General features: G+C 48.1%; 8 protein-coding genes across 8 annotated transcripts; 5 read left to right on the forward strand and 3 right to left on the reverse strand.

Moving 5' to 3' along the window:
• Nucleotides 1-2,921: 2,921 nt before the first annotated feature.
• Nucleotides 2,922-5,085, reverse strand: F4813DRAFT_359766 (endonuclease/exonuclease/phosphatase family protein). The gene has a single exon (XM_049243365.1). It carries the CDS (start codon nucleotides 4,816-4,818, stop codon nucleotides 3,112-3,114), a length of 1,707 nt encoding a protein of 568 aa, XP_049099365.1. The 5' UTR covers nucleotides 4,819-5,085; the 3' UTR covers nucleotides 2,922-3,111.
• Nucleotides 5,086-5,224: 139 nt separating this feature from the next.
• Nucleotides 5,225-8,609, reverse strand: F4813DRAFT_75642 (Up-regulated during septation-domain-containing protein). The gene is made up of 3 exons (XM_049248870.1): nucleotides 8,339-8,609; nucleotides 5,843-8,257; nucleotides 5,225-5,784 (listed from the first exon to the last, which is right to left on the reverse strand). The coding sequence occupies exons 1-3, from the start codon at nucleotides 8,489-8,491 to the stop codon at nucleotides 5,683-5,685; spliced, it is 2,670 nt and encodes an 889-aa protein (XP_049099366.1). The 5' UTR covers nucleotides 8,492-8,609; the 3' UTR covers nucleotides 5,225-5,682.
• A 950-nt stretch (nucleotides 8,610-9,559) lies between these two features.
• F4813DRAFT_359770 (uncharacterized protein) lies at nucleotides 9,560-11,139 on the reverse strand. Its single transcript, XM_049243366.1, has 2 exons — nucleotides 10,666-11,139; nucleotides 9,560-10,601 (listed from the first exon to the last, which is right to left on the reverse strand). Exons 1-2 carry the CDS (start codon nucleotides 10,918-10,920, stop codon nucleotides 10,035-10,037), a joined length of 822 nt encoding a protein of 273 aa, XP_049099367.1. The 5' UTR covers nucleotides 10,921-11,139; the 3' UTR covers nucleotides 9,560-10,034.
• A 105-nt stretch (nucleotides 11,140-11,244) lies between these two features.
• F4813DRAFT_359771 (Undecaprenyl diphosphate synthase) lies at nucleotides 11,245-12,859 on the forward strand. Its single transcript, XM_049243367.1, has 2 exons — nucleotides 11,245-11,931; nucleotides 11,988-12,859. Exons 1-2 carry the CDS (start codon nucleotides 11,450-11,452, stop codon nucleotides 12,544-12,546), a joined length of 1,041 nt encoding a protein of 346 aa, XP_049099368.1. The 5' UTR covers nucleotides 11,245-11,449; the 3' UTR covers nucleotides 12,547-12,859.
• Nucleotides 12,860-13,159: 300 nt separating this feature from the next.
• Nucleotides 13,160-16,231, forward strand: F4813DRAFT_359772 (uncharacterized protein). The gene is made up of 3 exons (XM_049243368.1): nucleotides 13,160-14,761; nucleotides 14,839-15,641; nucleotides 15,698-16,231. The coding sequence occupies exons 1-3, from the start codon at nucleotides 13,563-13,565 to the stop codon at nucleotides 15,760-15,762; spliced, it is 2,067 nt and encodes a 688-aa protein (XP_049099369.1). The 5' UTR covers nucleotides 13,160-13,562; the 3' UTR covers nucleotides 15,763-16,231.
• Nucleotides 16,232-18,823: 2,592 nt separating this feature from the next.
• On the forward strand, nucleotides 18,824-20,717 carry F4813DRAFT_380883 (uncharacterized protein; the record flags this gene model as incomplete). Its single annotated transcript, XM_049245611.1, has 2 exons — nucleotides 18,824-19,262; nucleotides 19,330-20,717. 2 exons carry the CDS (start codon nucleotides 18,824-18,826, stop codon nucleotides 20,715-20,717), a joined length of 1,827 nt encoding a protein of 608 aa, XP_049099370.1.
• A 555-nt stretch (nucleotides 20,718-21,272) lies between these two features.
• On the forward strand, nucleotides 21,273-22,508 carry F4813DRAFT_359773 (DUF866-domain-containing protein). The gene is made up of 5 exons (XM_049243369.1): nucleotides 21,273-21,439; nucleotides 21,504-21,618; nucleotides 21,682-21,747; nucleotides 21,847-21,969; nucleotides 22,058-22,508. Exons 1-5 carry the CDS (start codon nucleotides 21,405-21,407, stop codon nucleotides 22,199-22,201), a joined length of 483 nt encoding a protein of 160 aa, XP_049099371.1. The 5' UTR covers nucleotides 21,273-21,404; the 3' UTR covers nucleotides 22,202-22,508.
• Nucleotides 22,509-22,671: 163 nt separating this feature from the next.
• On the forward strand, nucleotides 22,672-23,210 carry F4813DRAFT_389586 (LSM domain-containing protein; the record flags this gene model as incomplete). Its single annotated transcript, XM_049246856.1, has 4 exons — nucleotides 22,672-22,677; nucleotides 22,769-22,806; nucleotides 22,873-23,028; nucleotides 23,141-23,210. The coding sequence occupies 4 exons, from the start codon at nucleotides 22,672-22,674 to the stop codon at nucleotides 23,208-23,210; spliced, it is 270 nt and encodes an 89-aa protein (XP_049099372.1).
• Between the last annotated feature and the right edge of the window lie 103 nt (nucleotides 23,211-23,313).

Here is a 23,313-nt window from a genome sequence, read left to right on the forward strand (position 1 = left end):
AAGGCATGGAAGAGGCATAGTCAGTTTTTAGATTTGCGACCCCCTTTCTCGCTTTACATTTTTATTTTGTCTGTTTTTTACTTGGTTGCACCGTCTCTTTGGCGAAAGGGCCCGCATTCAAAATAACATACCCGGTCTACATGTCACAGGCGTTTTGTGTGTTATTCCTCTTGTTGTTTTTTCTTGGTGGTGGTGGTGGCGGCGGCGGGAGGCGAGGCGAGGCGAGGCGAGAAATTGATTATATTTTTTGCATCATAGCTAAGAATACAGGATAGCTTCCTTAGGGGCTTGTGATTCTGAAGACAGCAAGGAAGCAAAGCAAGCTGCCTAGGTTAGGTAGCTAGCTAGCTGAGGTGGTAGTTTAGTTTATCATGCAAAAGAGGAAGATTTATTTTACGCCTCGGGGCGTGCGGGCGGCGGATGACGATGGTTTTCGCGATGATAATGGGACAGCCATAGTCTTACTAGGGAAAGATACAACCTCGCCGCAAGGTTTGGTCGCACGCAGATAGCATTTTTCGCCTTCTCGGCGTAGCGGGTCGCAGGCGACGGGATTATACACGTCGGCAAGAGATCCAGCACGTCTAATAGATTTTGCGCTATGGAATACATACACATATACACACATACATTCATACATGATTGTTGGTGCCAGATTCTTTACCGCCTCTCTCAAGTCCAGGGGTCCACTCCTTATAGACGTGGCAGTGATGAATCCTTCTATGTATGTGGTGCATGTATGTATGTACCTACGTATGAGTCTTTAATGTGGCATACGATACGTGGACGCGGGACTAAGGAAGCATGTCAAAAATTTTCAAAGAAGCAAAAATACATAGGGCAGGTAGGTATGTAGTAAGGTAGTAAGGTAGTAAGGTAGTAAGGGATTATTATTATTACCTGTCGTCTTCAGTTCAGCCGACGTAGACGGCTGATTATATTACCCAGCATGGAGGCGGATACATGTGACCTATCTGGATTTGGAATAATTAATTAATACACCTAGGTAGGTTAGGTACCCGCCCCCTTAAATTTTTTTTTTTTTAAGCCCGGCAGCCCGTCCGGAAAACAAACGTACTTGCCGAATCGGGTCGACGGACGCACTTTTCAGCCAACCAAATCTCGCGCGTTCCTGAAGATCATTTGTTCGGCCTTTTCTTTTTCCTTTCCCTTTCTTTTCTTTTTTTTTTTTTTTTTTTTTTTTTTTTTTTCGCTTGAGCCACACAAGCCCCGCCCCAACTTATTTAATTACATGGTGGATACATACGGGCCGGCGGATGGGGGGGATTTACGGACCGCGCAGCTGAAGGGCTAAAAATACTTTTTGACTTTGACTTGTGCAGCTAAGGCCAAGGCTAAGGAGCGCGAGGCGGGAGGAGGACAGACGGAGGCGCGCGCGCGCGCTTTTTTTTTTTTTTTGCGGATTTCCTTGGCCTCAGCTGAGAGGAGCGAGGAGCGGTGGTTGCATCGAGGATTCTTTGGGTGTTCGAATTGGGCTTATTAATATCGTGTTGTATTGTGTTGTGTTGTGTTGCATACGGTAGTTATATGTAGGTAGGTGGCTTACCTATGTGCAATACGTATACGCCCTCGCAACGGAAATGGATAATGGATAATGGAAGATGGAAGATGGAAGATGGAGGGAGGGTAATCCTGTGTCGCTGGAAAGTCAGAGATTTAGGGTGCTTATGTTTGTTCGCCTGGCTTGCGTGGTTGGAGACGGTAGATCCGATCGCGACGACGGGCTTACGTTGGGAGGTAGGTAACATGTATAGATGTATATTGTAGGTAGTTATATAGAAAAAAGAAATAGGGGTTTAATAATAAAATACTTGGTATAAGATATAAGATATAAGATATAAGATACATTTGTGTGTAGTTATAGACTTATAGTATATACTACTAAGCTTATAGCGGCCGCGTTAGCCATGCGAGCTTCGCCAATGGGTAGTCAAGAATATGTATATGCGTAGGTATATTTAGGCATGTAAACATATGGCGTTGTATACCAATGTTAGACAGACCTGCAACGCATAAAGGTGGCTTGCGCGACGGCGGTTAGCATGTAACATGCTTGCTTCATCATCTGTTTACTTCCGTGTCTTAGGTATCCTTATATGCAGCCCGAACCGGCTTACCGCTCTTCTCATCGCATCCTTTGCTTTTGTCTGGCATGTGGCGAGGAGTTGCGTGTATATTCACCGAGTCATGGTATCTGGGGATATGTATGGAGGAGAATCAAGAAAAGATCCTGGCCGAGATACTAGGTCTGTTTAAGCCTGGTTGACAGGTAGTTAGCTAGGTAGTCAGCTGCTGAATTGAAGACCGAGCAGTCAGCTGGGCTAAACTCGGGCTATAAATCAGATTTGGGATATCTAGATGGGTGTTTGTACCGAACGAAAGACATCCCTTATTCCGGGCTTGCTGAGAAAATATAATGTCCCAACAAGATAATAACAAGCATAGAAGGCCCGAGCACAAAGGGTCAAGGGCTTAATGTTTGTCTCAATATAATCCAAACGCCAATCCCAATATACACCGAACATTGTGCAACACCACCGCCGCCACTTACAGCGTGTCACGGAGGTCGTGGTATAGATACTTTGGATCTATATCGCTAACCACGACTAACCGCCACACGGGCTTCGACTTCACGTGTGCACATCTATCTATTACCTATATTTCTTACATACATTACATAGTTACATTTACATGTATACCCCTGAACTATGTATTGTACGTCAGGTATCCAAGGTACCCAAGGTAGGCAGGCAGGTAAGTACCTGTTATGAAAACACCAACACCCTCACCGGCAGATATCAAACCTCGCCACGCTCGGATCATGATCCGACGTCCTCTCCGCGTACGGCACCCAAGTGTTGGCGTGCACGTGCTCGAAGCGCGTGCTCCCCCCCGCCGCCCCCGCCCCCGCCGCCAGCGCCGGGCTGACGAAGACGTGGTCCAGCTCCTGCGAGTTCATGTCGAACAGGTACGTGTACCGCTCCGCGGGCGGGACGCCCGCCGCATCGTCGAGGTCTGCCAGGCCCGACCGGGTCGCGAACGCGGCGACGGGGGATGCGAAGGCGAACTCGTTGAAGTCGCCGAGCGTTACTATGGCTGCGGAGGGGTCTTGGGCGAGGATGGCTGCGATGAAGGACTGTGTAGGGGTTGGTTGGTTGGTGTTAGTGGTGGAGTTTCTTCTTCTTTTTGGATGGATGGGTTTTTGGATGGATGGGTAGGTAGGTAGGTAGATATTATGGATAGGGGGTTCGCAAAACTCACAGCAGTAGCTTCGGCCTGCGCCAACCTGTCCTCCACGCCCCCGTTGACAGGCGGTCGGGCGTCGCCGTGGAGCGAGGAGCTGCCGCCCTTGGAGCCCCAGTGCACGTTCACCGTGAATAGCGTCTTGCTTGCGCTGCTGTTGCTGCTGCTGCTACCCACGAGCTCCCATGCCGCTGCTAGAGGCTTCCGGCTGTTGGTCCAGGCCGCGTTCGACGGGTCGATGTAGCCTGGGTTGAACTTGAGTTCGGGGCCGGGCAGCACCTCGTTGGCCGTGGTGGCGTTGCCTGGGCTCGGGTTCCGGAGCCGCAGGCGGTCTGCTCGGTACAGGTATGCGACGCGGATGTTTCCGCCGGGAGCGCCGCCGGATCTGTTGTTTAGCGGGCTGATGTAGGTGTATTTGTAAGTGACGTTGGTGGTGCTAAGGGCCTGGATAGCTGTCGCCAGTGCCGTGAGGGTTTCGTCAGAGCTCACGGTGCCGTCGTCTGTCTCGCCGCTGTCGTCTTGGATCTCCTGGACCGCTAGTAGATCCGGCGTGCGCATGGATTGAACAATGTGCTTCGCAACAGCTTGGACGTGTGCGGCGTCGCCAGCGTAGAAGTTCTCGATGTTGTAGCCGCCTACGGTGATGCCCTTGCACGTCCCTTCGCTCACTATTGAAGTTGGGGGGGCTACTTCAGGGGCGAGAGACTCGACGACGCTTATGTTTGTTAGTGGTAGGATACGATAAAACCCGAAAGCTTGGTAGACGACGCCGGTAATGGTTTGGAGTTTGTCGCCTAGCTTTGTGTCCGTCGGGTTCTTAGATCCGTCAAGCGGACTGCCGATGATAATAGCCTCTGGATTACCGTCCGCAGCAGAGACGGTAAGACCCGTACGGCCATTATCGCCCGTTGTATCCCAGTTTCCAACAACCCATATATCACCATACTGATTAGGCCGTCCAACTGCACGCGGGCTCTCGATAGTAACCAGCTCACCCATCATACTCTCCCAGAAGTCCAAGCCGTACGACTCCGGCTCCAGTAGGGGGTTCTCGACGGAGATCAAGCTCTGGTTATTCGGCACGGCAAACACATCGCCCTTGTCGAGGCCGGAATACTGTTTCGTCGGCGGACTGGGCGCCCCCTTGCCAATCACGATCGGCTCAACTTTCCTGCCCCGTTCTAGGATAGCTCCGACCTTTGGTGATGCAAGCTCCGTCATGTACAAGTAGTCCTTGTTAGAGCGGTACTCGCTGACCTTCCCGTCGACGACCAGGACATCGCCAACAGTAATGCTGGTGTTCTTGGCGAGCGCCGAGCCGTATACGTACAAGCCATCTGAGATGCGCCTATTGAAACTTGACTCGATGGATCGTAGCCAGATTCCGTCAGGACCCTTCGCCGTTACGGTTCCCGTGACGTTAGTGACGTTGTGGCCGTTGAACGGCGATAAGAAGCGATCACCGTTGATCTGAGCGATCGACTGCCCAGAAACGCCAGTGACTGCAAATAGGGAGGCCGCGAGCCACCCGAGGAGCGTAGTGGTGGTCTTCATTGTGATAGGAGCCCTCCTGGCAACTTCAGTGTACTTGAGACCGAAATACACCACGGCTCTGGGCCTTCGTTAGAATAGAGAGGGGAGCATTGTCACATTATATACTTTCGTTCGTACGCATCAACACGCGGATATGAAAAGTGGACGCCTATCCCGAATCCAGCTATACCGAGCTGCAGGAACGCGGAATCTAGATCTAAACATCACAAGCATAAGAGCAGCCCCATCGCAAGACCTTCCCATTGGTCTCATGGGCGCCGAGCTGATATGGGGGAGATAACCAGTCGTGTCGACCAATCCAGTCCACGTTGCACGCCTACGGCCTTGGCGATTTCCAGAAACCGAAGGTGGATGATACCTTGCGGTTCGGCCGTTGGCCTTGGCATCGGTGATCCAATCTATTGGTACTCTTCGTGATATACGTCAAAGGGGTAGGTAATAGGAACTTCGCTGCAATTTAAAAGACTTGGACTAACGGAAAAGCAAACGCAAAGATATCATGCAAGATTGATTACCTAGGTAGGTAGACGTGCTTGCGATAGAAATCGTATTCTCATTCTCATCTTCGAATTCAAACGATTCAACTTGCTCGCTCAAGACGAACATCCAAAATCAAAGCAGCCAGGTTGTGTAAGGTAGGTACCCAAGCCGAGTAGTACATGGAATATAATCCAAGAGTCCCCTGAACCGCCTTCCCAATGCATACCTAGGTAGTATCTAAATGAATAGCCAAACCGTCGGCAATTTTTATACAAGAACGGGAAATACAAAATCATGCCCTTGACGGCTATAGGCGGCATCCACTAGCCAAAAAGGATACATGAGGGTATAATAATATTCGACAACAGAAAATAAAAGGTTGGACTATCGCTCTAATCGAGGACTCAGTGGACTCTTACCGGGTCCTTGTGCCCTCTTCAACGCTTTTAGCTCATCCTCGAGCTTCCTCCGTACCATTTGTTCCGACTGTAAAATGTTAGTTAAATGAGACTATGGTAGAAAATATGGTTCTCGGGAAACATACCCTTAATTGCTCCTCGTACTTCTTCCTCTCGGCTCTCAGTCCCGACCTGTAGGAGTCGGTCAGGTACGAAGTCTTCGTACCGCCAGGCGATAGTGGTCCTAGACGCGCTGATCCTAGTCGCTCTTTGTCGAGCTCTTCCTGTAGTTGTTCCTTCTCCTTGCGTAGTCTCGTAATCTCGCGATCCAGTCTCTCCTCGATATCACTGGTAGCTTCATGGAGCCGCTTCTCGAGCTCGTCATTCATCATATCCTTCTCATCCTTAATCTTGGAACGCTCAGCTTTCACCCGGTCAAGCTCATTCTCCAGTTCGCCGATCTTCTTCTCGCTCTCGAGCGACTGCTTGACAACATCGGTCAAGTCTTGGGCCGTGGCTTTCAGCTCCTTCTCTAGTATTTCAACTCTATTGTGCATTTTAGTCGATTCGTTGTTGTTATGCAGAGCCGCAACCTCCGCAGCCCTCTCTTTTCTAGAACCGTAGGCGCCGTCGAGTTCGGCCTTAGCAAGAGTAGCTTCCATCTTAAGTTCGGCAACCATGCCTGTCATCTGTTGAAGCTCCTCGTCCTTGGTCTTGAGATCCCTCTCCTTCTCCTCAATAGCCTTGTCGGCAGCCTCCTTAGCATCATTGGCCTCTTGTAATTGTGTCGTGATAGCTGCAACATTAGCCTCTGCTGTTGCTAGACGCGTCTGGACTTCTTTAACGCTTCCTTCCAGCGATGCAATCTTGGCATTCCGCTCCTTAAGCTGCTCTCGCGCCTCGTCAATGGCAGTGGATTCTTCTGTCCGGCCCCTCTGTAATTCTTCAAGGTCCTGCAAGGCTTGGGAAAGTTGCGAGCGGGTATTGTCTGTTTCCTTCTCTGCCTGGTGAAGTAATTCTTTGGCCTGCTCTACTTCATCGATTTTGTCCCTTAATGCTTGATCCTTCTCGGAGTCAGACCTGCTGTTGAGCTCGCGCTGCTGCTTAATTTGACGTTTCAGAACGCCCTTTTGCTCATGTAGTTTGGTAGCTTGTCTGTACAGCCACTGAATCTTGACTGAGAAAGCTGACAATGAATATTGCTCGTCAAAATCGATAGATTCACCGTCCGACATATCATCCTCGTCTGGTTCCAGTCCCTTATCTTGGCGAGCCTTTCGTCGTTCCTGCTTCCGTTTTCGTAAATCGGCGTACCCTGATTGGATGATGTCCCAGAGTCCCATGAGAACTGTTTCATATTGCTCGCCCTCGCCTCTGGCGGCAGAGTCTGTACCGGTTGCGTCCGCAGCTCGCCGCAGCTCATCCTCGATAGTCGGTAACGAGTCCCGCAGGTACCTGAGCTGCTCATCAACGCCTAATTCTGCGTTCGGTGGCGGCGGATGGGTTGTATTGGCTCCCAAGAGTATGTTTTGGACTTCAGCGTTGAGCGCCCGTATCCTCTCTGCCAATTCAAGGCTATTGCCTCGGTCTTCAGCAATGGCAATTAGTCCATTTTCGAGGTAATCTAGATGGCTACCGATCATGTCACCAGGCTCTAGTCGGCCTGATGGGATAGCACCGTAAGTATCGCTCTTGGCTGGATCTGTGCTGATAACTATTTCGCGCAGCCGGTAATTGAGCTGCTCTAATTTGCCTTCCGTATCTGAAATTAGGCTCCATGGGTCTGAACCCTGACCTCTAAGCTCGTTGATTTGTGCCTGTAGCTCACGATTTTCCTCACGTAGTCTCTCGGTCTCTTCTGTCAGCTGCTTATTTTGTCCCCGAACAGGCGACTTTAAGGGGATTTCAATAGCGTTCTGCCGGCTTCGATCATCGGGTCGGTCGGATGAGTCAAAGGATCGATACAAGCTTGCTTCGTCAAAGATAAATCCGTCTTCTAAGAAATCCATGCTGAAACTGTCACGGCCATTCATCGTAGTATACATGCTCTCGGGACTAGCGGGAACGCCGTTAAGAAGGGGAACCCTCGGGGATGGTGTTTTGTTTGCTTTGTGCGTGAGCTGAAGAATACCAGCAGTATGTTCTAACAGTCGCCTTTGGGGTTCCATGGTGCGCTTCTCCAATGACCACAGTTCGGATGCTAGGTCTTCGCACTTCTTCTGGATCGTGCTGAGTTCTTGTTCGGCCTCCCGTGCGGCATCAGATCCACTGTGTCGATGACCTAGAAGACTCCTTCTCTTGAAATCGACTTTGGTTGGGGAATATAGTTTAGACATTGATATAGCAGCATCGCGATATTTGGATTGGATGGCAAGGTTTGACCTCGTCTGCTCGATTCGTTGATTCAAGATCTGGCATTGTTTCTTGAGGTCGTCGACTTCCTCCTGAGATAAAATCTCATACTCTCTGCTGTCGAGCAAGGCGGTTTCGGTGAGTAAATGTACTTGGACAGGATCTTTCAGGTCCACCAGCACCGAGCTTTGAACGCGCCCCGGATTCATCTAGTTTGATTGTGAGCACACAACGAGGTGGATACGATACGATGTCCCTCGAGATGGGAGGGAGTTAGAATAGCTACTTACTGGATTAAATCGCGGCTTGTCTCTTTCGAAGTCGTTGAGGCTGTCTTGTCGATAGGAATCAACCAGTGCTGGACCCCTCGGCGCAATCGTAGGGCGCAGCGGTGGCGGACCTCCGTCAAAGCCATCATACCCACGGTTCGCAAACCCGTTCATTCTTGTCACTTTCGAGTAGAAAGGTGGGTTGTCAAATGCATTATAGTACGGAGAGAATCGCGTAAGAGTCGGTTACTCGTAATTTATTATAGTTAGATGGTTTGAATCGGTTATATTAGTAGTTGGCGCAAGTTTTAGTCGCCAGTCAGTCGAAAAAGACACAGACACCAAGATGAATTAATAAAAATAAGAAGGCCAATTCAAAAAGAAACCCTAGTGGAGAAACAATCCGCAAGAATGATTCACTGGAGCAATGGCGCAAGATATGTTATAAGCAAGTCAGAGTCCAAAATGCGATGGTCGGTCGGGTCACCTGGTAATGAGATGGAAAAGGAGTTTTTGTCGATTAAGGATCTACGATGTATTCCAGTATGTATATACATTCTGTACCTGGGCTACCTTTTTGACTGCAGGTGTCTGCCCGATAACCTAAATTTAATTTGATTAGTGGCGCACTCTGCATACCTACCTACTTAGTACACGCGCTCCACGCTGGGGCGGCAACGCTAATCTGCGTTGAGTAATTAAGCGAAGCGCTCGTTGCTGTGGCTGGGCCAGAATACCTAGGTATAAATGTATTCGGCATAAACATGATTTAAATATTGCACAATTCTTTAGTTTTTTCTCTACTATCCCTTCACTTACACATTTATCTCCCTTTCTATCTCGTGTCCGAATGTTGGTATTTATAAGGTAACTAAGTATTAATTCTTATCATTTAGGTATTGCGTATGTACGGATCCGTAGAGATCCGTATAGATCCGTACTATTAAATTCACCAACATTAGCTTGGATGTAGTGTATCCAGCCAACTGACTATACCCCTGCAACGCGCACTTATCACATATTAGAGACCCGATATGATTGCGTAGTCTTATTAGGGTCTGACACATCTACGGATCGCAACTATATCTATGCTTTACTTTAGCGCGTTAAAATGTATAGAAATGTATCAAAATCGTAATTTCGCTTTGCGCAATGTTGATCGACCGTCATAATTATCCCGGCTCGGACCGGTGACAAGGGTGGATAGGTAGGTCCTTTACTTTTAATTTTCTTTATACTTCAGCGTGATACGGCTTTATTCATTGGTATCGCGCGAGATTACATAGTAACCTAGATACATAATTATTTTTACGCCACTTCCATCTCATACATACCTGTTAGACCCTAGCCGGGCTATGCTGGCCAGCAATGTCTTTGCTGCATACGTGGATGGCTGCTGCAATGCCATAATTTTCTAAATATGGCATTGGATGTTGGGCTCGCTCTTTGTAGGAGCTTCTAAATAAACCACGGGTCCCGAAAATAGGGAGCCGTCGTGGCCGGTAGCGTGTAAGGCATGGTAGTTGATTTGATCGGACACGGGTGCATTTTATCTATAGGCCATACGCCAACAAGATCTCCTATACGCCGTACTTGTGTAAGTATGCTATTTTAGGTATTCAATGCTGCGAATGACCTCTGGGGGCCGAACACGTTGGACCCCAAACCAACAATGGGGTAAAAGTTGAAGTCTTTGTTTATTTGCTTGTTAATGGGTCTAAAATGCGCCTTGGAATTGGTCTATAACTTGTTGACCCATGGTCCTGCGTCTTCCGCCGTCGGCGTTCGCTTGGCCCTGCGCGCCGCTTGTCGCGGCTGTAGATCCGTTTTCACCCTCGAGTCTCCTGCGCAACCCTTCGAACTCCTGACTCCTTCTCTGTGTTCGCATCCCTACGACCCAGCCGGGTAATCGCCATCGTATTAGTGATCGTGGTAAAACTTCCATTCTCCATGAGAGGCCCAACATCCATCCAACCAACGCACCGAGGAGAGATCCAGGCCACTGAAAGAGAGCTAGTTGAAATGCAAGGAGGTATCGATATGACTTGTCAGAGAACGTAATGCCTTGTGTCTGATCGTCTGTTGAAGTAGATGCTGATGTTACTATCTTATATTTATAGATCGGCGGGATCATAGCATGGTACTGGGCTAAGATCGCAAAGATTATAGGTGTAGGCCCGGCAGGGAGGTAGTTGAAGAGCCCTAGCGTAAGTGGTCTTAGAAAGAGAGCCAAAATTGCGGGGGTCAACCAGCTCGTGAATAACGATGTGACGAAAATAAATGTCTATAGTATACTTGTCGTTAGCTAGATACCCAACACCAACACGGCAATAAGGAATTGAACTTACAGCAAATTTCCTGGACCCCCACATCCTCTCAACTGCTCTCATGTTGTATAGAGTCATTGCAGCAAATAGGACCTCGGTCGAATTGGTGTAGCAGAGCTGATAAATGAGAGCCCTCCATAGCTGGTGAAACTGCCAGAGATGCAAGTCGACTAGGATATAGAAGTAGTGCTTGATATCAAGTAGGCTGACGCCTATTGATATCCCAATAAGTCCGTAGACAAGACTGCGCGTCACCGGCGCATTCGTAAAGGACATGATGTCAACTCGAGGTCCCGCGACAGCTATCGGCGCATCGTAGATCGTTCGTCAATGGGTTAATGAGGTAGCATTTAGGTAGTTTGGATAGATGTTATTGATCCTGTTGTACACGATCCAAATTAGGTATTGTATATGTATAAGCACGTAGATGCAGAAAACGATGTCATTGAACCATTAACCTCTTTCTTAGAATTGGACATGTGTACTAGATTATCTATCTAAGGTACCTGCGTACCTATCTTAAATAATCCTAGTCGGACATCTTTAAGTACATATATCCGCCTATGAGGTAAATGACAGGGTAGCTGAAATTCAATTCCATCTAAGCTTATCGATAGGCATCGGAGCTCTTGCTAAGCCTCAATGTTGTCAATCATATGAACATTCCACCTACATACATAGTAGCACTTACGATTCTAATTCATAACAGCTCATAGCCACCATTGTCGTCATCATCCTATAATGCAAAATACATAGCTCTCCTTGAATCATTTTCTACCTTTGTTTATTCGCTATCAATTCAACCATGTCCGACCTCTACCTCTCGCATGTTAGGAACTGGATTCTGAAGTCTCCGCCGGCAGAATGGGTTATTAAAAGTGGCCGAGAGCTGCTTATAGGCACGTTGAAGCAGGGTCCTATACCACAGCATGTCGCCTTCGAGATGGACGGAAATAGGCGCTTCGCCAAGAACCACAAGATCGAAACTATAGAAGGCCATCACTTAGGATTTGAGGCCCTAGCGAGGGTGCTCGAGATTTGCTACAAGTGTGGCGTCAAAGTGGTTACCGTATATGCATTCAGTATCGAAAACTTCAATCGACCTAGGCACGAGGTTAGTGGCCTGATGGCAATGGCTAAAGTTAAGCTGGAACAGCTTGTTCAGCACGGCGAGCTTCTCGACCGGTATGGTGCTGGTATCCGGGTATTAGGAGAGCGTGATTTAATCCCGGACGATGTGTTGCCCTACGTCGACCGAGCCATTGAGATGACAAAACATAATAAAGAGTAAGTAGCTCCCAACAGCAATTCTCGGCGAGGCTGTTGCTAACGATATATACTAGTGCCGTGCTCAACATATGTTTCCCTTACACCTCAAGGGCCGAAATGACCAGTGCGATAAAAGCTACGGTGGATGAATACACAACATCACCCCGATCAACGAACACACCATTCTCACAGTCACGAATCACACAGAAGATAAGATCCAACAAGTCGAAAAGGTCGGACTCTTCTTCCCCTATGGACTCGTCCCTAGATGAAAACGGCGTATCAGACGTTGATGATTCCATGTCTTCGACTACCGCATTAGATCCGGATTCGCCTCCTCTACAGTCAACACCAGTGAAGCCAACCAGGTTCAAGAACCCGGAAAGTATCACAACCGAGACTATCAATAGCCACACGTATACTGCCGAGTGCCCACCCTTGGACATGTTCATCCGTACTAGTGGTGTTACGAGATTGAGCGATTTTATGTTATGGCAATGTCATGAGAATACCCAGATATTCTTTCTGAAGTGTCTGTGGCCCGAGTTCGATCTATGGCACTTCATTCCCATACTTCTAGAATGGCAATGGCGACAAAAGAAGCTAATAGAGAAAGAGGGATCGCGGAAATGAGTAGACGAACGAAGCAGCATACCCTTTGTATTGGCGTTAAGGCGTACTCGTTCAATATTATTTTGTTAGAGCCGGCGATGTACACTTGCTAGGGGCTGAATTCGAGTGATGTGGGATAAATAATATACTGTAGAAAACAGTCTTGCCGCGCAATGATTGTAAATATTGTTTAAAGTATACTTGGGTAACTACCTATCTAGTTACATGTAACTATAGTTATACTATTATAACTAGTTAGACCGGTACTATATTTAACACAGCACAATGGCCGAGATTAGAAATGGAATATATTCTTATTTTTGTTTTATAGTAAGTTTTAGTTTACAGATCTCATAAATATACTGTTATACCAGCTCTGTCTAGCAAAAGATTATATGAATGCGCATCAATGTAATTGCACGGTAAAACGCGGGTTAGGCAACGTGCTCGCGAACGTGTGTACCGAGGCTTGTATGTAGGGACTGCAGACCAAGAGCGGAGCCTAAGTCTTGGCTGTTGAAGTCATTGCTTTTCTTATCTTATCAACCAGCGTGCGGATTAATTATCGGATCAACGGTCGCTTGTTTTTCTGTGCTGTCTGCCAATTGAAATGCCGCTTCCGTGTGTAGCACAGACATGTACAAGCCCACATTATACCAGAAGGGTTGCCCGCCGATAGAAACCCGCGCGCAAATGGGGACTTAGCAACTGGGCTCAGCGGTGCAGAGTGCTATAGGTATACCTACTTTCTAGGCCGACTCAATTAATAAATCTCATCCATCCGGTTGTCCACCTCATCTTTGCAGTTTTGCGCCTCCCCCCTTCTATGAAGCTCTACTCATATTCCCCTTCATACTACTTCTACTAGTATCATTCTATTTTTATACTCAAAATGACATAAACTTCATTTATTGAAGCTTGTCGACTCAGTTTCTTCGCAAAGCCTCCGAACCTCTCGAACAAGAAATCTACTTCCCGTTTTCTCGCGTCTCCTATCTCGACTAGACCTACCATTTAAACCCGCCTGAGATCCCAAGATGAAGACCGCGAAGCTGCCTCAGGCGGACGCTGGTCCCTCTTCGAATAGAAGAGCTCAACCTGTTCGCCAAACCCGAGCAAATCCCCCGCGAACGTCGTCTGGTACAGCCCGCACTTTCGCTGGAAGAGATTCGCTTGGAGGCGGCCATAGTCACGATCAACCTATCGAGGTTTTCCCCGCAATTACATACTTCACCGATTCTATAACGTCGCTCCCTAAAGACCTCGTCCGACATTTCACCCTTCTAAAGGAAGTCGACGCAAAGATATTTGCTCCCGAAGAAACCCTCTTCCAACTTGTCGACGCCGTTCTCAAGTCGAGCCCCTCCGAACCTAGAAACACCAACGATGCATCCGGTAGCATCGCCACCGCCTCGACGCCCATGAGCGCCCAGAATAGCTCAAGCGGGTTCGCTGCGAATGGCAATACTAGATCGATCGACGATAACTATAGCTCTACGGTATTTAACCCGAGCAATCTCCCGCGACGGCAGCTATTTCATCAAACCGCCTTCAAAGTCCAGGAAATGCTAGTGTCCTTGGAAGAGAAGAACCACGTCATATCGACTGCGAACGAGGCGCTGTCTAAACAACTGGCTCGTATCAATGACGTCTGGCCGCACCTCGAGGGTGAGTTCAGCGACGAAGCTAAATGGGGTAGCACTACACACTGGGCCTATCCAGAGAACAGGATCAATCGAGCGAATCAAGCTGAGCGATCGCGCCGAGATGGGGCAGCTACTATTACAGCAGCGGCCCAGCAGCTTGCAGAAGAAGCTGCAGCACGAAGTGACGCGAGAAAACAAGCCATCATAGCTAAGAAAGGGCTTAAGAATCAACACCAAGACTCGGACGTAGATGACCACGAGAATAGGCACAGGGCAGAACCGACAAAAAAGGCGTCTAATAATAATCATGGCAGTAAGGCCCGAAAGGCCGCTGAAACGGCCGCGCCTGTTGGACTGGGTATTACTTCAGGCACTATTACGAACACCCCCAACGGGAATCCTCCACCCAAGAGACGAAAGGTCGAAGCAAATAAGCCAGCTAATGGGGGACAGCAAATGGAGCGCGCAATGAGCTCTGTCTTCGGCAATGGGACGAAGCCCAAAAACTCGAGCCCTAGGGCAACACCTGCACCCGAACCGCCTAAGAAGCGCAAAGCTCTTCCTACCGTAAACGGTACCTCGAAAAAGAGGTGAGCATACCTCCTATCTACTCCTATTCCCTACGCTTCAAGTAATTCAGTTTACTAACTTGGAGATTCTCCCCTAGCAAAACGACTACCGCAGCCGCCGTGCTTTCTCCTTCCATCGCGGCCTCTCCAATCCAACCAAACTTCGATCCTAAAGCCGTCGCCCGCGGTTCACCTGCGCCTTCTGCAACCTCGGCGCGCCCCGCATCGTCTCGAGCGAGACAAAACTCGATACAGTCCACTGTAGAAAATGGTCGGCAGCGACCTGCCTCATCTGCCTCAAACAGGCCAAATGGCATCGCGGCTACAACCCCTGAGCTTACGGTGGCGCATAACGGCGTTCGCCCCCCAGCTGATACTAAACAAAGCAAAGAAGCCGTAGCTACTGTAAAGGTCGAGGCTACTAGGGAAGAAGCGGTCCTTACCATCGCCAGTACTAGTACCGCCACTACAAGTAACAAGGCCATACCCAAAGGCGACGATGCGGAACCTAAAGGGGATCCTACACCAACCTCATTAACAGTATCCACACCTGTTGTTACCACCAAGAGCGGACGAGCTAGTAAGCCGTCAACACCAGCATTAGGATCGTTCCCAGACCCACCACCACGGTCTCGGTCATCACGAAATGCGTCGAGTACCAATGGGAAGAGGAGCCATAAGAAAGGCGCAGCCCAGCAACTCGCAGCTCGGCTCGCGAATGCAGATGCGAATGGTAGTATGCAGGGCGACGACGACGCTGATGTTGATGCTGACGAGCCACTGTACTGTTATTGTAATGGTGTCAGTTATGGCGAGATGGTCGCATGCGATGCCGACGATTGTGAACGAGAGTGGTTCCATCTTGATTGTGTCGGCCTAAAAGCAGCACCACCATCGAATAGTAAGTTTATCAAACGTTCCCAGCATCAGGGACGGATCAGCTAACAGTTGTGGTAGTGAAATGGTATTGCGATAATTGCAAAGATCGTATGAGAGCCGGAAAGAAAGTAAACGGCAGATGATTTGCTCCTTTGCTGCGTGTTTGCTTCAATGGGTATACCAAGCGTCTACTTAGAAATCATGGAGTTCACGGTGTTCATTGAGCCACACGATAGTCGGCATTTAACAGGGCATTCTGGGGTTGAGGATGCAATAAGGCTTCACGTATATTGGCGTCTCGGGACTTGAAACCTCTGGAAGGGGTACCTAAAGTGCCTCGCCTAGGTAATTATTGCTTTGGGGGGCTATTTACTAGGCAAAGGCTTGATATGGTGCTGATGAGTTGCTCCTAGCCCGGAGTATGTTTTGGGGGGATTTATCACGCCAATGGAAACGTGGGTTAGATAGATATTGGCGTTTCTGTACATTGTTCAGACTCCTGGAGTCACTCAGCTGGGAGCATATATTGATATTATTGTAAACTCTACATGTATGTACGTAAAGTATCAGCAAGACTCCCGAGCAAATTATATCTACTTTGTTATCTTCGAATTATATCCAAAATAGGATCGTTAATATTCTTGATTTTAACTCGAGGTACCTAACCTAGGTAGGTACATATGTACCTACGTCTGTCTTACTTATACCACCTTAAGTACTTCTATGCATGGTACCTATATAGGTATTTATATATATAATTAGGTACTTGTTTCCCTATCCACTTGGATGTACCTCTTACCTACTTACGCTTACAGGGAATAAGTTTAGGTAAGTTTAGGGGTAATTAACATTCCGTGTCGGTAGCTTTCCCCTATGTAAAACCCGGAATATGAGCCGCAATGTTAAACATAGAGTAGATAATATGCAAAGTGATTGGCCGTCCGGAATTTACCAACAAGATGTGAGGCTATTTCCCCGCAAACAACTATGCATACTATGCACCATCTAGTTAAGTGCTGCAGGTCCAGCACATACATATCAACGGCTTAGCTAGATCGGCACACCCGGTCTCTGCAGGCAAGGGGTAAGCATCAAACGTTGCATGGTAAAGAAGGCTAATACCTAATAATAACACCTACCGAGGAGTTATAGAAATTGCATGTTTATTCCTAGAGCGTCTGATTTGTCCTGGATGACTCTCTTCGTTTATCTTTTTTGGCCACGTGAACTCGGTTGCACATGTCCCAACGTAACTAGTTGACTAGTTGCGCTTAAGGAACTAAGTTCACGATATATCATCGGGTTGGGTCGGCTAAGACGGAAACTAAAGGCGGTCAAAGACTCCGTAAAAGGGTGATAGTCTAATGCTATATCCTCTTCTCCTTATTTTCAACTGGAATACTTAAAACAAATTGTCATGATTATTAAACAGCCTTGGGTAATAGCTAAAGGGAGTAAGAAACGAAAGCATCTGATTAGGAGGCACGAGACCAAATCACTAGGTTAGTCGCTTGATATATCCTAACATGACTACAAAGCACTTCCAATCTGTATGATGTAGTAAGACGATGTAATTTCAGCTCTGCGATATCGCAGCTAGATGGAGCTCGGATCAAGCATTTGTAAACGAAGCCTCCAAGTGGGAAACAAGCAGATCATACCGTGGTGTTTCAGGTATTTCATCAGCCGCCATCATTCTCAAATACTACCTACATGTACCTCGAAAATATCATGGAGACGGAAGGATTAGTATACGAGATGGTAAGATGTATAAGGAAGGCAAGTATATGCAGTACTACATAGGTACCTAGGTATGTATGATATACGTACATGTATCAGGTATAGGAAGTACCGCGTACATTGTATAATCAAATCCGGGGAAAGGAGAAGGAACGTCTTAACGCCAATTAGCTAAGAATATTAACGACGGTCCACGCAGCACACGGACGGGGGGCCACGGAACTAAACTTTCGCTAGAGTCGGCTAGCTTTGAATTTTTAACTAGTCGGGTCCCCATAACAGAGTGAGGAAAGCCAGCCTTCGTTCCGGAAGCTCCAGAAAAAAAAGTTGACCTTCCCTTCTACTAGCTTCCCCAAAGTTTTTTTTTTTTTTTAATTTAAAAAATAAATAAAAATTCCACATCGCGATGACGATATTGCCCCGTAACAATAGGCCTAGGTCGTCTGACATTCTCATTACCCAATAAGTATCTAAGCGGAGCTCATGGCCAAGGCGCTTTCGGATTTCTCACCATTTGCCGCCAGTCTCGAAGGCAACAAGCGTTGGTGGGTTTGGCTCAGGTGACAAAGAAGAATCCATCTCTATGCCATTCTTTATTTCTATTACCCAATCTATGGTCAATGGAATCATGGGAGGCTTTGCTCGTACCATTTCTGGCCACTGGCGGACCCTTCGTTCGCGAGCTGTTGCTACTAGGTACATCCCCTAATAAATCAGACGGTGAAGGACAAGCAAGACACCCAGACTCTTATTAGACGGTTCAGGCTGGGTTTTTTTACTATTGATATTGGCAGGCCAGGAAACAAACAGATTGGAAGAACAACTCGTACACGTGCAACCTGGTAGCTTTCTGCTTGGTGTTTCTCATACTCCATACTTACGTATGAAGAACTGATAAACCCTCACCCCTTTAGCTTTTTTCTCCCGGCCTCTAAACACCGACGACGACAACGCCCCGTTTCTTTACGTAGCCCGGCAAACGAAGGGGGTCTAACAGGAACAATTCGCGTGCCGCAGGTTCGTTTAACTAACCTACCTACATATTCACCATACGTATAAGTGATTCCGGCGGCAAACCCATCTCATCAATCCTTCCCCGCATTGCGCCAACGAAACCTGTTACCTAAGAAATAGGCGTTTTGACTAACAGAAAAGCCTATCCGGGTAACCTGGGTCTACTTTGCATCCTCTGGTGTCTTTGGTGAAACCTGGCGCCCTGGCCGGTTCCCTTGGAGGACGGTTAGAAAGCCGTGTCGTGTCCTACCAGAGAAGGAAGAAAAGAAAAGAAGTGACATTGCGCTATTGATACCACATCTTGCATCGCTCGCCTGCACGACTGCAACCCTGGCTCATCTTCCGATTATGGATCGAACAACCAGCTCCTCTCCTGTTGGACGACACCCAAGCCAGAGGCATATCTCCAGCAAACTTAGCCAAAGCCCTACTCCTAGCCTGCGTGACACTATGGATTCTCTCGAAACCACAACTCCGCCGGACAAATCTCTTCGGTCCTCTTTCTCTTCGGTGCGGGAGGCCGATTCAGACTTAGCTCAGAACTTTACCTCCACTAAGATATCGTCTTATTCTAAGTTAGCAGAAGAAGCTGAAGAAGCCGTCGACGACTTGCCCTCGCCCCCGGAAATGGCCACGCAGACCCAGTTCATTCCTCCTATAACTCAACCGAATAGCAGGTTGCACGGCTGTTGGTTCCCAGCTGTCGCCGCCGAGGGCTTCCAAGGCTGGAAGCAGATAGGTGTGAAGGGGAGGCAGGCTAGCAAGAGTTATGGGGATTTGCAGGCTTTGAAAATCGTGTGGTCTCCGGCGCCTCCAATTAAGAAGAAGGACCCCGAAAGGCCCTCTCCAGGACAGTCCATTATCGAGAAGTTGCCCGTGGAGATACTTGGTAAGTTGAGAGGAACGCCGCCATGATAACTGGAATAAGCATCTTACAAGTTTAATTTGAAAAATAGGCCAGATCATTGATCACCTTGTTCTCGATGTCCCACCCAATGGGGTTTCTGCTCGAAACGTGGATCTCATGTCCCTGTTGCTGACGTCGAAAACGCTGCACTCTGCAACGTTGAATGCGCTCTACAAGAACATTACCATCCCGCACTCGAGGATTTTCCGAAAGTTCTTGTCCCACATCGCACAGAACAAAGAGCTGGGGACTATTGTGCGACGGCTGGACTTTAGCCACTTTAACCCCACCACGCTCTTTGCGACGGCAAGCGAGCGAGCTACTACTCGCAACTTGACACCCGAGACTTTGATGCAATGCTTAGAGTTGACTCCTTTCCTTCGTGAATTCTTAGCGCAGGAGTATGTCGAAGATGAGATCGACGCCAACGTCCTGCGGAAGGTATTTTTCGGGCTCGAGAGGTTACAGGGTATCGACTTCTGCGGCTGTTCGTCGACTCACTTCAAGAACGCCTTCCAGTCGATCCTTCTTTCCGATTGGCCGGAAGTGCTTTCGATTTCTCGGCTGTCTCTGCACAAATGCATTACTTTGCCTTCATCCGTGTTTGAGACGTTGCTCCCTCGACTGGGGAACTTGACTCATCTAGACCTCGCGGGGACTCGCGTTACGAACGAGGCGCTTCTGTCAATCCCTCATGATGCCAAGATCACGCACCTAAACTTGTCTAAATGCAAGCTCCTAACGGCAGACGTTGTCATCGACTTCATTGCAAACCACCCCGCAGTTAAAGGATTAGTGGTTTTGAGTCTTGGGGTAGACGCACGGAGCCATCAGCTTCTGGACGAGGATGATCTGAGCAAGCTGATACCAGTTCTTCCCCAGAGCTTACGTTCGTTAAGCTTGAAGGGTAGCAAAATGGCTGCGTCGCACATTGATTTACTCCGTCCGTTAACGAAGCATCTAGAAGAGCTTGCGTTGGGTCGGAGGTTGAAGATCACCGACATCGATCGTCTCTTTGTGCCCGACGAGAGCAATGATGATAACATAGATGAAGAGCTGGAATGGATTCCGCACTCGCTGAAATACTTGGATCTCTCCGACTACACGGCGACGGAGCTCGACCTCATTACTATGTTCGGTCGAAATACGTCAATTATGAAGAAATTCTCAACGCCATTAGAGGTGATCGAGGTTACGGATGATTTATACGCCCGATTAGCAAAGTCACCGGTTGTAAAGCAGCTTGGATGGACAGTTACGGAGAATGGCAGCCGGGCTTGGCTTGTGCGCGTCCACAGCCCCGAGGATGGACCTAGGGACTCCGGACTTCGACCTTGGAAGATGGGAGCCTCATTTTGGGGTATGCGTAAAATACCTATCGCCTGCGCCGAGGTTGGTGGCATGTATGGCTCATACATGTTCAAGCGAAAGCTATAACGGATAATGCGCGTGACGACCTCCCACTCTCGCCTCTACTTTTCTCTTTTCTTAACTACCCGTATTGCTTGGTTTTATACTTATAGGATGAGCGGAGCTTAGACTTGCTGAGTATTTGATTAGATTATTAGCATAGCGACATGGTGCATCGGTTGGATTGACGATTCACGAACGAGCTACGATACGAAAAGTTGGTCGTTATCACATGCTTTCTATAGGATAAGGATAGCGGAAAGGCGATTATTGCATAGTAATCATAGCGTGTAGCGTTTTGTATGCTAGATTCTTTACTACTACTATTATTTTACTACTACTATTATTTTACTACTACTATTATTTTAATATATTATAATTGGATTCTTAATCAGAGTATTGGTCTGTTGAGATGGTTTGAAGTGAAGAGGTAGTAGAGACGAAGATGACCTTTGAGATCTTAATTACATAGGTATGTAACTATGGAGGTTTGCTGACTAATATTGTATGTGGACCCCACCTGCAAAATTACCAAGTAGCTGCCGCTTAATAGTCAAGTTGCTTCTTAAATGCATGTCTCAAGGTTACACCCCGATTAAAACGATACTTAATATATGTATTACTTTTGAAATATTGGAACAGTGAGGCTCAATCGACCCTCATCTAATACACGCAGTACAAAACTCGGAAATAAGGAAAGAGGATCCAATCACGATGTATGCGCTCACGTTAACAGCGGAATTAAACGGGTATGCAATTTGGAAACGAGTTTTTTCACTATTTTCCATTCGGCTGATAAGGAGGACTATACAGGGTTACCGACCTCCGACCCAAGGATACCGCTGAAAGTCCGTTCTGGTATACCTTCACGGTCCAGTGCACCTCGTGTCGGGAGACACATGGAAAACCGGTCGCGGTCAGCAGATTTGTGAGAACAGCAACCTGCGTTACGTGCCGAGGAGCTGCTACTAGTTGCTAATTCTATTCATAGGAGACCAACGAGTTGAGCGGAAGCAGAGGAGAGGCGAACTTCGTATGGAAGTGCAAGAATTGCAAGGTTGGTCCCGCGGAACAACAACTCGACTCGTTGCTTTTATGACGGCTCGGCGGAGGGGGAGGGGCGGCGCTTGTTTCTAACTAACCATGCCATGCACAGCGAGAGTCTTCTTGCTCGATCAAGACGGCGCCTAAGCCCTATGCGCAGGGCGAGCCGCCTAAGCAGCAGTCCATCATCGAGTTCGACTGCCGCGGGTTGGAGTTTACGGATTTCAGTCCCGAGGTAAGCAGAATATATTTTATTTATCTGTCTGACCGGCTTTTTTTTTGTTTCCATTTTTGGTTAATTTTTTTTCTAAAAATCGGCGCAGGGAGAATGGTTGGCAGATGGCATCGAGTCGAATACTAAGTTCGAGGGGGTTGAGCTGCAGGATGGCGAGTGGTATGAGTACGATGAGAAGGCCGGGGATGAAGTTAGTGTTAAGGATTTGAAGTGGGAGATCAAGAGAGCTTGAGAGGGGTTGTTGTTGTTGTTGTTGTTCTAGATATGTAGGTTGAGTCTTAGATACCTACCTATATGAAGTTGAAGTTGAAGTTGAAGTTGCAGTCGACCATTCACAAGGGAGGGAGGTATATGCAATTCCGACTCTTATGTTGTAAGTCGTCGAAAACCCATAGTTACAAGGCATCTTTCTTTATCTTATCATCTTCAAGATGGAGTGCGGGGCACAAATACTGCGTACCCCGATATATAAATACTCACTCTCTTAACTACAACTACCCCCATTAATCAATCAAACTGGAGTTTAAGCATTAAACAAAGCTCAAAAATTCCATGTACGTACCTAGGTACCTCACTACGGATTATTACAAGCCTTGATTCAAAGCTTCCCGCGAGTTTGGACGCGCCCCAAACATCTAATCAATCTATTTATCTACCTACAACCACCCAATCCGCCACGAACCTCCCCAAATCCCTTCCACCATGAGTGTAAGCTCTACCTCTAAGCTGCCCCCTCCCTCCCTACATCCCCCATCTGCCACCGCGTATAATAAATAACCAACTAACACGACACCCATAGTTCGTACCCATCAACCCGCGGCCCATGCTGCAGGACCTGTACGTCTTTCCCAAACCCGCCTTTCCCTGCTGGACTAGACTGGACTAGACTAACACCGCAGGCAGCGTCAACAAGGACATCGTCGTGCGCTTGAAGTGGGGCGAAACCGAGTACCACGGCCGCCTCGTCAGCTCCGACAGCTACATGAACATCCAACTGACCAACGCGCAAGAGTTCATCGACCAGAAGTTCACCAGCGACCTGGGGCAGATCTTGATCCGGTGCGTGCCCTTTCCCTTTCCCTCGCCCTCGCCTCTCTCCTCTCTCCTCCTTTTCAACCCCAGCCTCGGAATTCGGGGAGATAGACTGTGGAAACGACTAACATGTACCCAGATGCAACAACGTGCTGTGGATCAAGGCCGCCGACAAAGGCGACAGCGGCGACGTCAAGATGGGCGGATAGACGAGAACTTGGGGGGGCACACGGTCGGACAAAAGGCGGCAGATATATACCCCGGTTGAAGTGCAGTACGGCCACGGTACCCTTGGGAGAAGCAGGTCAGATA

Source organism: Daldinia decipiens (genome assembly GCF_022478715.1).
Source record: "Daldinia decipiens strain CBS 113046 unplaced genomic scaffold F4813scaffold_17, whole genome shotgun sequence".
Taxonomy (NCBI): Eukaryota; Fungi; Ascomycota; class Sordariomycetes; order Xylariales; family Hypoxylaceae; genus Daldinia; species Daldinia decipiens.